The 14370-nt window shown below is 40.4% G+C and overlaps 1 protein-coding gene across 2 annotated transcripts in view; it reads right to left on the minus strand.

Annotated features, from left to right (window-relative positions):
* Positions 1 to 690: 690 nt before the first annotated feature.
* CNDP2 (carnosine dipeptidase 2) overlaps positions 691 to 14370 on the minus strand; it is a 40981-nt gene continuing 27301 nt past the window's right edge. For both annotated transcript variants that reach the window (XM_057414741.1, XM_057414742.1), the window contains exons 2-12: positions 13041 to 13128; positions 11954 to 12097; positions 9384 to 9546; positions 7737 to 7825; positions 6661 to 6861; positions 6070 to 6154; positions 5352 to 5512; positions 3240 to 3404; positions 2577 to 2718; positions 1813 to 1960; positions 691 to 1386 (exon numbers count right to left, since the gene is read on the minus strand). In XM_057414741.1, coding sequence (XP_057270724.1) covers positions 1317 to 1386; positions 1813 to 1960; positions 2577 to 2718; positions 3240 to 3404; positions 5352 to 5512; positions 6070 to 6154; positions 6661 to 6861; positions 7737 to 7825; positions 9384 to 9546; positions 11954 to 12097; positions 13041 to 13100 — 1428 coding nt within the window. In that variant the 5' untranslated portion in view covers positions 13101 to 13128 and the 3' untranslated portion in view covers positions 691 to 1316. The remainder of the gene's footprint in view (positions 1387 to 1812; positions 1961 to 2576; positions 2719 to 3239; positions 3405 to 5351; positions 5513 to 6069; positions 6155 to 6660; positions 6862 to 7736; positions 7826 to 9383; positions 9547 to 11953; positions 12098 to 13040; positions 13129 to 14370) is intronic.

A 14370-nucleotide genomic window follows, 5' to 3' on the forward strand; every position in this document is an offset into this window, starting at 1 on the left:
ACAACTCCTTGCCCCAACAGCCTTCCACTGTTAAAGACTCCAGATCAAGCAACAGCGAAAACCAGATAGACATTTGTGCTTTCTGCCCTTCAGGGGAGGAAGCATCACATGCTGCTTGCTTATTTGTCAGGATACAGGACCGCACTATGCTCTCAGACAGTTCTCAGAGCAAGACATCATCACTTCAAATACTTACCTAGTTTAGACTGCTAGTGCTGGTCAGGTAATTCAGAGTCAGTGAGCCAAATCCAGTTCAGATTAGCACACAAGAGGGTTTGGTTTTTGACATAATACCAGGAGTGTTGGACTTTAATGTTTCCAAAAGACAGCTTGAAGTTGGATGTCAGTCAGTAGTGGCAATGAGTGATGCTCTCCTCTCCCTATTTATGACTCCAAATTCCCCCCACTCCCCTGCAGTACCATCAGCTATGCTAGTGTGGCTTCAAGCCAAAATAGAATATTTTCTGAGCTTGTTTTCTCTCAGAAGATCAGGATTTAGCAACATCTGTTTCAAGTCTACAAGTTGTTAAAGCACCAGATCCTAAGGAATGAAAAACTTGGATTCCATGAAAGTACAGTCTTTGTAGTCATGCTGCTCATCTGCCTCTGTGGCCATGGAAGAGTTCCTCCCAACTTACCTGAAGTTGCTTTTCCTCCCATTATTTAATCCTTAGAGACCAAGAGCCAGACTCTAGAGCATGATTATTTATTGTCCTTTTTAAGGAGTACAAAGACAGCTTTACAAAAAGATGGCCAGTAGTTATTACCACAGTGAATGTTGTTAAAACACAATTCACTGTGAATTGAAACCTGCAATCAGGTATAAGCTGTAAGAGACAAACTGCTCTTCCAAATCACTCAGTAAGACAGATGCCTCACTCCACCTTGAACACATTCCAGTATAGCCCTATAATCTGTCACTTCAACTACTTCCTTCCAGGACATATCCAGAAATAAGAATTTTAAACTTTACTAGCAGTTCTGCAAGTGAGGTGGCTGCTTTAACAGTTGAGAGAAAACCTTTCCTCTTGCTTTACAGGAAGAGTAGATGAATACAGCAAACCACAACTTGAATGTGATACAGAGGGGACAAAGATGCAGTTCAGTACTGCTGGACAGATAAAGAATAGTCTGTCATTTGATGTAAGCATTTAAGGAAATATTTTTGGTTCAAGCGGAACTGTATGTTTCCCTCTCCCCCACCAAGGCAGAGGAGTGTTGGTGGAAAAGGGGAGCCATGTGAGACTTGGTAGTTGATGACTTTTTGTAAGATAATTCAGACTTCTGATCCATAAACCAAAAGGTAATTGTCTAACTTAGTCCTTCAGCTGGGAAACTTCATAAAGGTATGCACCTAGCATCTTCACCCCCTGGATGTAGTTGTGCCTGGAAAGAAGATAGCTTTCATTAGCACTGTCTTAGTTTGAGCTGCATTTGTAGTGCTTTTTGCGATCAGTCCTATCCACACAACAGACTACAGACATTTCTGATGCAGGCAACAGACTATTCCCAGCCTTCCCACATCTCTCCTGGTAAGGGAGGAAAGCCACCCATGGGATAGGGGGTAACCAAGCTTGGAGACCCAAGGTATAAAAACTGCTCCTGATTCTAAATTTATTGAATCAGAAGCAAGGAGAACAAGATTCAGCTATAGACTAGTTACCCAACCAGACATTCCCTGCTACAGAGAAATGGCACTTAGGCTTCCAGAAAATTAAGGAAAAAAGAGCTCAACTTTTCTTGGTCCTTTTCATAATACATGCCAAAACCCATGGTAAACTCAGCCTGGCACAGGGATAAATATTCTCTTACCTGTTTAGCTTCTCATTTTGAGAGTGAGCACCATCATCTGCAGCTCCAACAGGAAGCAGCATGACATTCTTGCCTGTTGCTTCTTGAAAAGTAAGTGTAACAGGAATGCTTCCTCCCTCCCTTGTCAGGTCTGGTTCAACTCCAAAAACTAGAAAAGTGATACTCTAGTCAGTTCAGAGTTGTAGTTTTTAACAAAACCTTACTTAAGCCATTAAGTACCAACCACATCTGTACCAGGTACTGGTCAATTCCTGTTTTAATCAGCCAGACTGCACAGGCCACGGAACTGTGGAGCTTCTTTCCCATAGATGTATTGCTGGAGTAACTTTCAAAGTTCAGTCCAAACAGTTCCACAAATAACACTTCACTCAAATGCCTGTTTGTACTCCAACACAAGTTGGATTTGCTCTAGTTGCCCTATGCAATCTATCAGTTATGCTAGGACAGCTAAAGAGGAATGCTAGGATGACTAAACTTTGAGGGCTTTTGCTAAGCAAGTGACCTGAACTGAAAGTCCCACCTATACACAAAAGCAACAATGTACCATCAGACTTGTTCCAGTACAGTAGGCATGAGCTTGATATCATTTCTGCCCTTCTTGTACATCAGACTCAAGGACTGCACATGACATGCTTCATAACTTAAGTTAGACGAACTTAAGTGCAGAACACTAAGTATTATGCAAACATAACCTCCTCAGTATTTCTTGAGGTGCTGGAATAAAAGTTTTAGTTCTCCCAATGGCAAGCAGAAAACACACTGACCTGTCTTCATGGCCCTCCTGCCAGCCATGTAGTGGGGATGGTTGAAGTCTGACACCCAGGGTTTTCCACCGTGGCCTAAGTACACTCTGAATTTGTTGGGGCTATGCAGCTCTGCAAATTTTTTGCTCACATATTCTTCAACCTATGAGAAAGATCGAACAATCTTACCTACTGTTAGCAATTCTATGAACTCTGGTAAAGACTGTATACTAAAAGCATCTTACGGACTTGCAGGTCACTACTACTGTGCAGCAATACTTTTCCCATTACTATTATTTCATATTATTCCTATGTATCTCTGCCCCAAAAATCAGAATATCTCCTTTAGGCAAGTTAACAGTATACTGTAGAACAGTTAGCCAGTATATCAAACTTATGTTTCTGTATATGCACTTCTGGCAATCCAAGTGCCCTACAATAAAATTAGCCTTTACTCCTAAGCCCCTTCTTTAAGAAAAATTGACTATTCAGGCCACAATGCTCATACAATTGCTGTATGTGAGCCATACAGCAATTCCCTCAATTACCCAAGTTGAGGTGCAGAACAGGGAAAAATGGAAGTAAACAAATGTTTTAGAAAACAAATACTTTTCCCCTCAGCATGGAGAAGAACTAAAATTAAGACAGTAGTTGTTTTGACACCACCAATTCGTCTCAACATACATGCTTTGTGACTTCTTCAGGAGTCATGTTTGGCACAAGTCTGATTGAGAACTTCCCAATCACTTTCCTAGGAATCACAGTCTTGGCTCCAGAGGCTGAGAAGGCTCCTTCAATTCCATGGAGAGACAAGGAAGGGTATCTCCACCTATGCATAAGGATATCTCTCTGCAGAAGCAAAGGGAAATACAAAAGGTTAAATCAGGTTTGACAGAGTTCCTCAAAGTAATAATTTCCTCAGTCTAATAGACTTCACAAGAAACAGTGCTTTCCCCCATCCAGAAGTGCAGTTTGTTCAAGACTCCTCAGTTACAAACAGAAGCTGTTACTCCCATTAGGCACATATTTGATAAAACAGCTGGGTTGTTCTAGTTCTCCTGGTTCTATGAAACTTTTAGAACATGAATGGTCTGTTTCTGACAAGGATACAAATACCATATATTGATATGTATATACATACATAAGATATATCTATGCATACCTTACCTATACTCCATATATATAGGTTCTCAAGCACAGTGTGCAGTGAGTGTATTGGAAGGTCTAGTCCCCACTGCCTCCAGTCAGGCAGGTGCCTTCACTGAGTCACATGCTTATGAAGATCACAGGTTTGCTGAAAGCCTCACCACATGTAGACTGAGGCACACAGCATGCTCCTTCCCCATTTATATCATCAGTTGCATTAAACTGCCTGAACTCCAGGTTGATTAAAATGAGTACTACTGCCTTTTTCAGCTATGCTCCTGCATTTCCTTCTTGCTGCCTTGGACACAGCTGTTCAGTACACTGGATACTGAAACACATCTGTGTTCCATAAAGACAGCTACAGTATCTCAAGCATGAACTTAAGGTTTTAGACTTAGAAATTTTGTGGCCTTTATGTTCACAGTTTGCTTTGTTCCAGGTACAACCTGCCTCTGAACTCCCCAAGCAAATTGAACCGCCACAGTTCAAATCTCTCAAGCAGCGTTTCTCACATATTACAGCCTTTGCTCCCATCTCTCTCCTTGGCCCTAAGACTCTTCTTGCATGCACACAACTTAAAACTCCCTTGGTAAGTTAAGCTAGGATTTCAGCCTAAGACTGAACTGCTTTAGTTCGCTATCAAAGCTCCTCCTTATACACAAGCTATATTTCATCCATTACTTTATAGGACAAGCCTACACAAGGAAGTCTGTGTGCTCCCAGCTGATACAAAGATGAACATGTAAAGACAAGGCTGAGGATATAAAATTGTTACTCATACTCATCTGAGTCTCCTCCTGACAGTACTAGGACAGAAAACAGTCCTGCATATGTAAACTTGTCTTTTACAAGACTTGTTTCTGCTTTTTATGGTAAGAGATGTATTTACATCTAGGGTTTAATGCTTTAAAATTAGCATGCAAGACCTATACCTTGCAGGATTCAATGCTCTTAAAAGCATTCATTTGGAGAGGTCCCAGGGTAAAGATTTGAGAAGTTCAGACATGAGTTTATTGAACTTGAGCTGTTCAAAGATTTGGGCAGCTGCCCAGTTCATGGCTACAAAACTGTCCTTGCTTGCTAGGTCTAAGATGACATTCAGTATGTCAGCCTTAAGTTCATCACAGCTAGATCAAGCTGTTTTCTCACCTAATGAGAAGGCATCTCTGTAAGCCGTTTACTTTCTGATAACCCACTGAACTTCCTAGAGATGTAGGAAGTCAGATGCTTTGTGTAGATGTGGTATCTGACCTCTGAACAAGTGCTAGCAGTTCTTATCTAGCATTAAGAGAACAGCACTAGATAAAGTTCCATACAAGTTTGAAATGTTATTTATATATAGATGAAGGAGCAAATTTAAAGTTGTCTAGACCTCTTCCCTTAAACAAGGAATAACTGAGATTTAAGTTTCCAAGCACCTAACACCTTGCAGAGGAACTGCTAATATTAAGAGCACAGTCAACTGTATACCAGGTGAAATTATCTTCAAAGCAAGATCACCATTTTAAAGACATTAAATTAATTCTCTGCCTACTAAATTACTCTGTAACTATACAAGTAGCCACAAAAAACTTGTTTCTGCCTTCTACTAATATAGGTAGCTTGATCTAATATAGCCAGCCAGGGTAGACGGGGAGTGATGCAGTATACCTTTGTATCATGCAATAGTTTTGTTGCTCCTACATCTTTTGCATATTCTCCCAGGTCAAAATCAATCTTCTCATACAGTGCCAGCTCTTCATCAGTAACAGGTGCAACTGCTTCATTAATGCCTGGGATTAAGATTTTCCCTTTCTTGTCTATAAGAGAAGCTGTAAACAAGAAGCACCTAATATCAGGATTCAACTAGGACAAAAAAGATGTCATTGCTGAGAACACTTCCCATGGGAAATAGTAGTCTTTGCCTTCTGAAAATTCCATAAAGGTGTCATGAAATTCTGACCTCTCCCTTCCAGAGCTTGTACCACTAAGCACGGAAAGAACTTATGGAATCTGCAGCTACCCAAAATATTCACTTCCTTGCAACTATAATTCTATTGCTACATGTTTAGCTGGCTGTTTGAAGGCAGGATTCCCAAGGAGTTTAGTGTCACACCTGTAGACAAGTGTGCAGAAGACAGCCAATTTAATTAACATACAAGTCTGCAGCAAGGTTTTAGGGGGAGTTAAAGTAGACAGACAACTTTTTGGCAAGACCATATTTCGGCATCTAAGGCATCAGCCTTACATACCTGGCAAGCACCATTTCATTAGTCATTGCTTTGCTAGTGTAAGCAGCTCTTTGGAACTCACTCTCTGCAAGCTCACTCTGCTTTAATGGCTCTTATTCCTATTTTAGATGCATTCAGTGAAACCTCCCTTTTCTTACCCATTAGAGTAATGAGATCTGTCATGGCTTCATGTACTGAACCACCATAAACTCCAGAGTGAAGGTCTTTGTCACTACATTCCACCTGGTTTGAAGTGAATAAAGATTTGGCGTTATTTTAGCATGAAGGTACTGTCAAATGTACAGAAGAGACTTTTGCCTTAGCTTTTTGCTGCACATATTGAGAATACATCTATTTTTGGAACCAGACTACCCAGTTGTAATAAATTAAAGCAGATATGCTTTTTATTGCTCTGTGGAGTACAAGCCCTTAGTACTGACTGTCCCAACCCTGGGGACTTCAGTGACATCTCTTCTTGCATTTAAGTAAAGATCTGAAGATTATCTATGCCATGAGAATATTCCAGTGAAGGTACCAGGATATCTTGCTTCATACATCTGAAAGTTTTCCCTCCCACCTAAGTAGCATTTAGAATAGTAAAAGGAAGATATTTAGACACTTAGTAGAAACTGTTCCATTTCAGCCAGTTTCACCTTTTCTTAAAGGCTATTGGCATGAAAATGTCTACCACTCTTTAGTGGAAAATCCAGTTTAATAGTACTGGTTTTGCAGTGTACTTTAGCTCTTACCTCTATGAAGTAATAGCAGATACCCCTCAAGCCATAAGTGATACAAGGCTTCTTCTTGCCTAGCCAGTAGTTGTCAGAAATGCAAACATAATCTACATCTTTGAAGAAAGCATCTTTTTGAGCAAAAATCAGTTCATCAAGGCCTTCAGATCCCGATTCTTCCATACCTTCTAGGCAGAACTTAATATTTACTGGAAACTCCTTTGAAAGTTAAAACCAAGAACAATTAAATATGTGAAAACACTGGACTCCTTCAACAATCAGTAATTTCCATGTCATGTACAAAGCAGAAAAGTAGACACAGGTAAATTAGTTCCATGACAGTGGAATTTAATAATATTTTGTGTATAATTAACAAGTTTGGACTGCACAAATATGCAAAAAGTGTTAACTAAACTCAATGGCAACTTCTTCTCAATCCTCTTAACTGTGGGAATGAAGCAGAAATCTGTTGCCAAGGTTAAGTCACGGTGCTAGGAAAATTAATACTAACCACAGAAACTGCATGCCACAGTAGGAGTCAGAGCAACCCTGTCTATCCAGTCTATCATAGTCTATATGCCTAGACAGCATCTGAGAACTAGTTATTCTTCTTGCAAGTAACAGCAACTTGTCTTGCAAGGTAATGCAGACAACCTGAGCTATTTCTGATTGCGCTTTTTCTTGAACAGAAACACCAAAACTCCCAGTTTAGTGTTACTAAGTTAATCTCTTCTTAGAGATCAGTGGCAGTGAGACATTAAGCATTGCTAAAGGCCAAGCTAATCTGATATCCTTACATGAAAGCAATCACATTTGATTATTCCTCCTGCACCAGATGACTGCATATATATTTTCCTTCTTACACATTTTGTTAAAGCAAAAAAATATTTAAAGTGCAATCCAAGCATCTACAAGACCAACCTGCAGTCACCAAGTCAACTCAGCCTTACTGGGACATCAGCAAATTTACAAGCCTATTGCATCATTTCTCTGATCAGCTGAATAAGCAGGCTTGCCTCAAGGGTTTGCAGCTTGGATAACATTTATTGGTAGACTCAGCTGTATGCAAAACAGGATACATTTTGAGCACATACCTGGTTAGTTTGTTGATAAGCCTCCAAGGCATTCAACCAGGCAAGCACTGGACCTTTGTCATCTGTTGATCCTCGCCCATACAACTTTCCTGTAGATACAAATCAACTAGTGTGAAGATAAATTGGGATGAAGTTTCTGTCATCTCTTGCTTGCAGGGGAAAACATCTTTTCAGATAAGCTTTTTAGCCCTGCTTCTATTAACTTCCATTTCTACTTCAGAAGAATCAGTGGGTTTACACATCCTGCTTTATACATCCACGCAAATAGGAAAGGCACAGGACTGCAATAGTTCCCCACTTACAAAGCTACTCCACCTCTTCCCCTACTTGCTCCCTGGACAGGAGTTGAACATTAGCCTGGAAAAGATGTAACTGCCTTGCACCATGTTGCTCCCATGTCCTTCACAATAGTATCATTTTTTATGAACACAGCAATAAACAAGTTACCTCCTCTTACAGAAACTATGCAGTATTAGCTTCAACTCAATAATTCTTTGCTCAAAGAGTTCAGTAGCTAGTGACCGATCATTTCTCTGGATTCTCCAGGTAAAAGCTGGTCTCCCCAGAAAGGGCTTTAGTCAAAAAGCAGTTTTACAGGCTACAGGGAAGTCCCAGGAAATGTAGCACACGGGATCACAGTAAACGTAGATATAGCAGCAACTCAGCTGTAACTACAGCCCCTAAGCACTAGCTGTAACCACAGTGACAGAACAGGCCCAACAACTTGGAGAATAAGGAAGAAGCCTTAGGTATATATGTCTCTTACACTGCCAGGCTGCATGGAGATAAACCACAGCCTGAAGCAAGTCTGGCTCTTACTCAGATGAGAATCTGACTTAGTAACTTGGGCTCTACTGCCTGTGCCCAAGTACAAATACTAGTTACCACAGATACTTCTTCTCTTGGCAATGATTAACGCTTACGCAACAAGAATGATTAATGTCCTTCTATTCATATGACCTTTGACACTCAACACTGAGCAAATGAAATAAGAAAAAGGCTGGGTAGCACCAGCTTTAAACAGAAAAGGAATCTTTAGTCTCCTCTTGTCTACTGGCAATGTGTTGTTTCAACAAGAGTTACTGTACAATTTCTTCATCCCTGTTTATGGGAGGGGAACACTTGTCTGGGCATTAGCTCTGTAAAACAGATTCTGCAGTACTCATCATAGCACTGGATGCAAACACAAGGCAACCCAGAGAGGCTGACATACCACTTCTTTTACCAGGCATAAAAGCAGCTGTGTTGAGGTTTTGCCCACTGTAGTGGTCCAAAGTCCCCACAGGCTGCAAGTTGTGAACAGCACAAGAAACTAGGTCTAGAAAGCTTTCTGGCAACAAATTGTTACAATGGAAGACAGCAGCTAAGACTTTGCTGTAGCTGCAAGGAAGATTACACCCAAGTACAGCCTATCGGAGATGGAAAACGTTGCAACTCTACTGCTTACCATTTCCCACCCTGCATATTTTCTCAACAGTATAAAATGTATAAAAAGTATCCATGTATAAACATCCAATGTATAAAAAGTATCCATGTCTGCTGTTACTCTCCTTCCCCCTTTACAATCAAGGGCACAACTTTAGAACAGTTAAGAAATTACTATACTTCTTAGAGAATTGCTCATCAGTTGAAGTCCACTGCTCTTACCTTCTCTTTCTACCAATGTGAAGGGCTCACTATCCCAGCCGTCCTCTAGTAACGCTGGCTGAACATCCAGGTGGCCATATAAACACACAGTCTTTTTATTTGGATCTGAGCCCAGTGTTCCCAAAACAACTGGTGGAAGAGGGATCTCTGATCCATCTGGCAGCTAGAAATAGGATGAAAGAAGTTTTATTCAAATGTGGAACACCAGAATGGCACATTTTTATCAGATAAACCAATTACTTTAACATTGAGGTTATAAGGCATATAGACAGCTAAACATAACTAAGCTAAACTGCCAGAAGCAGTGTAAGTTTCCTGACAAGTTCCAATAATAGTCAAAATGTTCCAAGCCACTCAGAACTGTTAGTCTTAAACTAGCAATCCCATATCAGATTTTAGCAGAGAAAGCTGTCTGCATGCCATACTGCCGTATCTAATGCTGACCTAAGCATAGTGATAAACTCCATTCAATATTACACTTTGTATTGCTTGTCACTGCACTTTTATCCTGCACACAGGACAGCTCTAGACAAAAGTTTCCCGACAGTGGTATCACCAAGTATAACACATGCCTCCACCCAAATAAGGTCAGCACAACAGATGTATTTCTCTATACAAGCCTATGCTGTTAAACTAAGGGCAGGGTAGTGCTGATGATCTTTGTTCAAGACCTAGACTTTGCTTAGTCCTTTGGAATACCCCATAAGCAATTATGACATGCTACTCAGTCAGCATGTATTTCTCTCAGTGAACATACTGGTCAGCACTGTGCAGCAGATTAAGATCAGCTTTGACTTTCTGCTCACATGGGCTCCAAGTTCCAATTTATTTTTTAAAAAATCAACAGGTTACATAGTCCTTGGACAGCTGCAGCTCCAATTAAAGCATTACTGAAAGAACTTACATTTAATCAAGACAGTACAAACTGTTGTGTAGCTGCAAACTAAGATTAGACAAGTTCAACAGGTGCTTTATGTTGTCCTTCACTGATACAGCAGCAATGTACATAATACACTAATTTTGTCTATACTTAATATAAAACTAAATACTGAAGTTAACTTTAATCCAGCTGCAAGAATTCCTAATGGAAATGTTACTTGTAATAAACTAAAAATCAATTCTTACCCCCCCAAAATTACACTGATTAGAGGAAAAAGTTTGTGTCTGAATTAATCAAAATACTTTTGACAGGATTTTCAGCTGTAGGTAGTAGCAAAACTAGAATTATCCTACAGATTCCCTCCCAAGAGGACCCTGAAGTCAGACATTTTCTTGCTGGAACCTGTAGTGCTACCGACAAATGTATTCCAGCTACCAAAAGCTGGAACTGCCCAGAGGGTCCTCATACACACAGATTTCACCCAGCAGTCACCAGTACCAACTACAATGACAATCTTACAAATAGCAAAGAATAGCATTTTCAATGCCACTATTTAAACGCTAATGTAATAATTTTGGTATGGGTCTTATTCTGCGACATGCAGTAACCAGACACTTCAGAGGAGAAACATATCAAATGGATTGTTCCCTAGTATAAGACTGTCATATTTCTCATAAGTATATACATTTTTCAGCTGAATAAAAGCAATTCAGATCACTAAAAATAAGGACAGGAGTCAGCCTATTAATCCTTTTGTTTCTGGTAAGGGTGCAGTGCAACCTTGTGACAAATGTAACAGTTCTGAAGAACCTGAAAGTCTTTGTAAGACTTCCTGAGATTTCAGTCAGTATCTTTACACTACAAGTCTAAGGTCCAACACTAGCCTGCTGTTAAAAGTGTCTAACATTTGTTGCAGGTGCTGTCTCCATGTTCAGTTAGACAGGTATTTAAAACACATTTAATACATAGTTCAAAATGTAGCACAACATGCTTAACTGATCTGGAACCCAAGGAAGCTCAGAATGCGTGTCAGGAAAGACATTATCCTATACCCCAACAGCTACTGCTTTTCTATGCCACTACCCACAAGACCCTTCTGTGGTGATCCTGAGTAGAAGACCAGACATCAAGGAAGTAGTGAACCACATAATTAGCCTGAGTACACTCCAGCCTGTGCTGTGCTAAGCTGCACACACAGCTTTGACTTCCTGCCTGCTTTGCACTGTACATATCCTTGAGCTGCAGGATAAACTTAGCCAGTTGACAGTAGCTGGCAGGCAGCTCCCACTTGGCACTGAGGATTACACAACCTGCATGTCCTTCTCTTTAGATAAAAGTGCAGCAAATATTTCTCATGTGAATATCCCTTTTGTTTGGAAGTGGAATTAAACAACATTAATAAAAAAATGGGATAACATTCCCATGAATGGGATCTGCACAGAATAAAGCTATACACTTACTGGATGCCCACTAGATGCTATATAGCTTGGGGTTCCCCATATTTGAAGGGACATAAGATTGTTAGAGCTACCACTAGAAAGAGGTTAGCATAAACAGCATTTTAAATGATACTTTATGGAGTCTAAGTGGCTTTCTTGGCAAGATTATAGGAAGCCAGCACTCCCTAGTGCAACACCTTGTTTTCTAAAGAGAAAACTTCTAGTAAGCTGTCATTCAGATGCTCATGTACCTTTTGTTTCCCAATATCCATAAGTTTGGTTGTGCCTCCCAGACGCTCAATGTCCTTCGCAGCAACCTCCATCATACGCTTGATTTCATCCCTCTTCTCCGGCCATGCTGATACACTCTGGATTGCCACCCATTCTGCCAGCCTCTACAAAAAGACAGAAAAACTGAAGCTAATTACACATGAATTATGCCATGGGAAACTCTATACAAATGCAATACCTTGCAATCCAACTAAAACCAACTAAAAGTTGAGCTTAAACTTGAGACAAATCAGCTTTGTCCTCTCATGAAAGGAGTACTCTAACTGTTAGTACTCCACTCAAAAGCTCCCCAAGACATCACATTCCTACAGCTGCCCCTGCAGTGTAGCATAAAGTCTACAGATACATAAGGTAAGCTTAAGAGTATGACAGCTTGTGCATATCATGCCTTACTGGTTGCCATTAAAGTATCCAGAACCAGTAAATGTCTTTCAGGCTTCTCAGAAAGGTCACCTTATCTTCCTTCTCCCCAGGCAAGGTCAGTGAGAACAACTGGCAGAAGAAATTTGACATAGTTCTTGCCTGAGGGTTTACCATGCTATACCACTGGCTCCATCACACACGACAGGGATTGCAATACAAGGTGCACTTAAAGAGCAGGTTAAACAGCAAAACACAGAAAGTAACCTCTCCCCTTATAGCCCAATATGAACAGTTTCATAGGAGAAAATTTTATTCCAGCCTTGTTGCTACCTTTCCTGTCCCATCTCAAAACAGGAAGGACAGTATAGACCTAGTTTGACATTGAGGAACAGCATCAAACTTCTTGTACCTCTACGTAAGTCACTGCCTGTACTATACAGCAACAGAGCATTTTCTAATCAACCTGCCATGGAGATCTAGGTCTTTGAACAGAACTATGCTTAAACTTACACCAAAGTTTTCTGGCTTGACTCAAGTCAGTCATACCTGCGGCCTGCTCCCCCTCTCAGTCATATGGGGGGGCCCTATTATCAGGCATATTATAGGTGTTACAAAAGCATAAAGCTAACATTTAATATTCTATACCTGTCTGGTGCTGCAGGGCAAAATTCAAAGAAAACTTACCTGAATATAGAGGTCCTGGTGTTCATCAATGTATTGAAAGAGGGTTTCAAGAGCAGACATTCTGACTAGAACGGTGTTGCTGAAGATTCTGTAATAGAAAAATAGTTTAGTCCTCAAAGGTTTAAGAAGCAAGCATCAGTAATCAAGTAGCCACAGAAGACTTTCATCTTTCAACTGCTAAGGCCATAAACCAAGCTGTGCTAATATAAACTTGAGGCCAGTCCCTCACACACAGTGAAGTGGCTAAACAAGAGCATATTTGACCCCAAAACCATTGTTTTCTGCCTCTCCCCTCCCCCCCCCGAAAAAAAAAAAAAAAAAAAAAAAAAAAAGCCCTTTGGAGTTTAAGCTGAGGAAGCTGCTTTATAAAAATATTTCAATCAAGTAATATACTTACAAATGTTACTGAAAGTAAAATGTCACTTAAAGGCCAAATGTTAAGTAAAATGTAACTTCAAAGAATGGATTTCATTTTAAGAGTTCAACTAATTGTGTGCCATAGGCTTGAATGCTAGTAGCTGGGCCCAAGGAAGCACCACACTTTATGCTCTACAAAGGAAGTTAAAAGTAGGCAGCCTAAGAACTGTGTTTTCTCCAGCTTTACAGTCCCAACCTGCCACCATCAAAGGAGGTCAGAGTGAAGCCAGAGGAACAGAAACCAGTCCCAGCAGCCCATGAGCCAGTCATCAGTGACTAGTTCAGTGCTACCACTTCCTAGTTTTTAGTTTCAACTGAAATTCATGTTAGAAAATTCAGCAGGGGAGAGGTCTTGGATTTTCTGTCTTCCTTACCAGTTGAAAGTCCGTATTAAAGAGACATACTGTCCATTCAACCAGCAAAACCAATGAGCCTAAATTTAGTTGCCAAAGTAGAACTACAGACACAGCACCTCCTCTAAGCCAGGAAAATAATGAGCTTTGCAAATACATCCTCTGAAATCCAAGCACCTAGACTATGAGAAAAACTCCAGTGTCTGTGTAACACACTGAACATGTTTGTTCAGCAGCACCAGCTGCTGTGATTCAGTATTTTGTCCAGTCAGCTTTATGCCAGACCCTTTAAGCCTTTCTTCTGCTTCTGCACGTAAGTCACAAGACAAGTATGATAGCTGGAACATTTGACTGCCTTTGGATTTCTTGAACAGCTGACTACTCCACATAACTGAAACTAACACTTTCAATCTGCAGGTTGTCCCACGCAACATACTGCAATATAAGCACATCCTACCACCCTGAATCTACAAGACTTGCAGAACACATTTTCTTTCAAGCAGGGTTATACTTACACAGGTCACTAATGTCCAATACCCAAAAATCCTTTCACTCCCTGG

This window comes from Pezoporus wallicus, unplaced genomic scaffold (assembly GCF_028554395.1).
Source record: "Pezoporus wallicus isolate ANWC-B61680 ecotype Strahan unplaced genomic scaffold, APGP_CSIRO_Pwel_v1 contig_2, whole genome shotgun sequence".
Lineage (NCBI taxonomy): Eukaryota > Metazoa > Chordata > Aves > Psittaciformes > Psittacidae > Pezoporus > Pezoporus wallicus.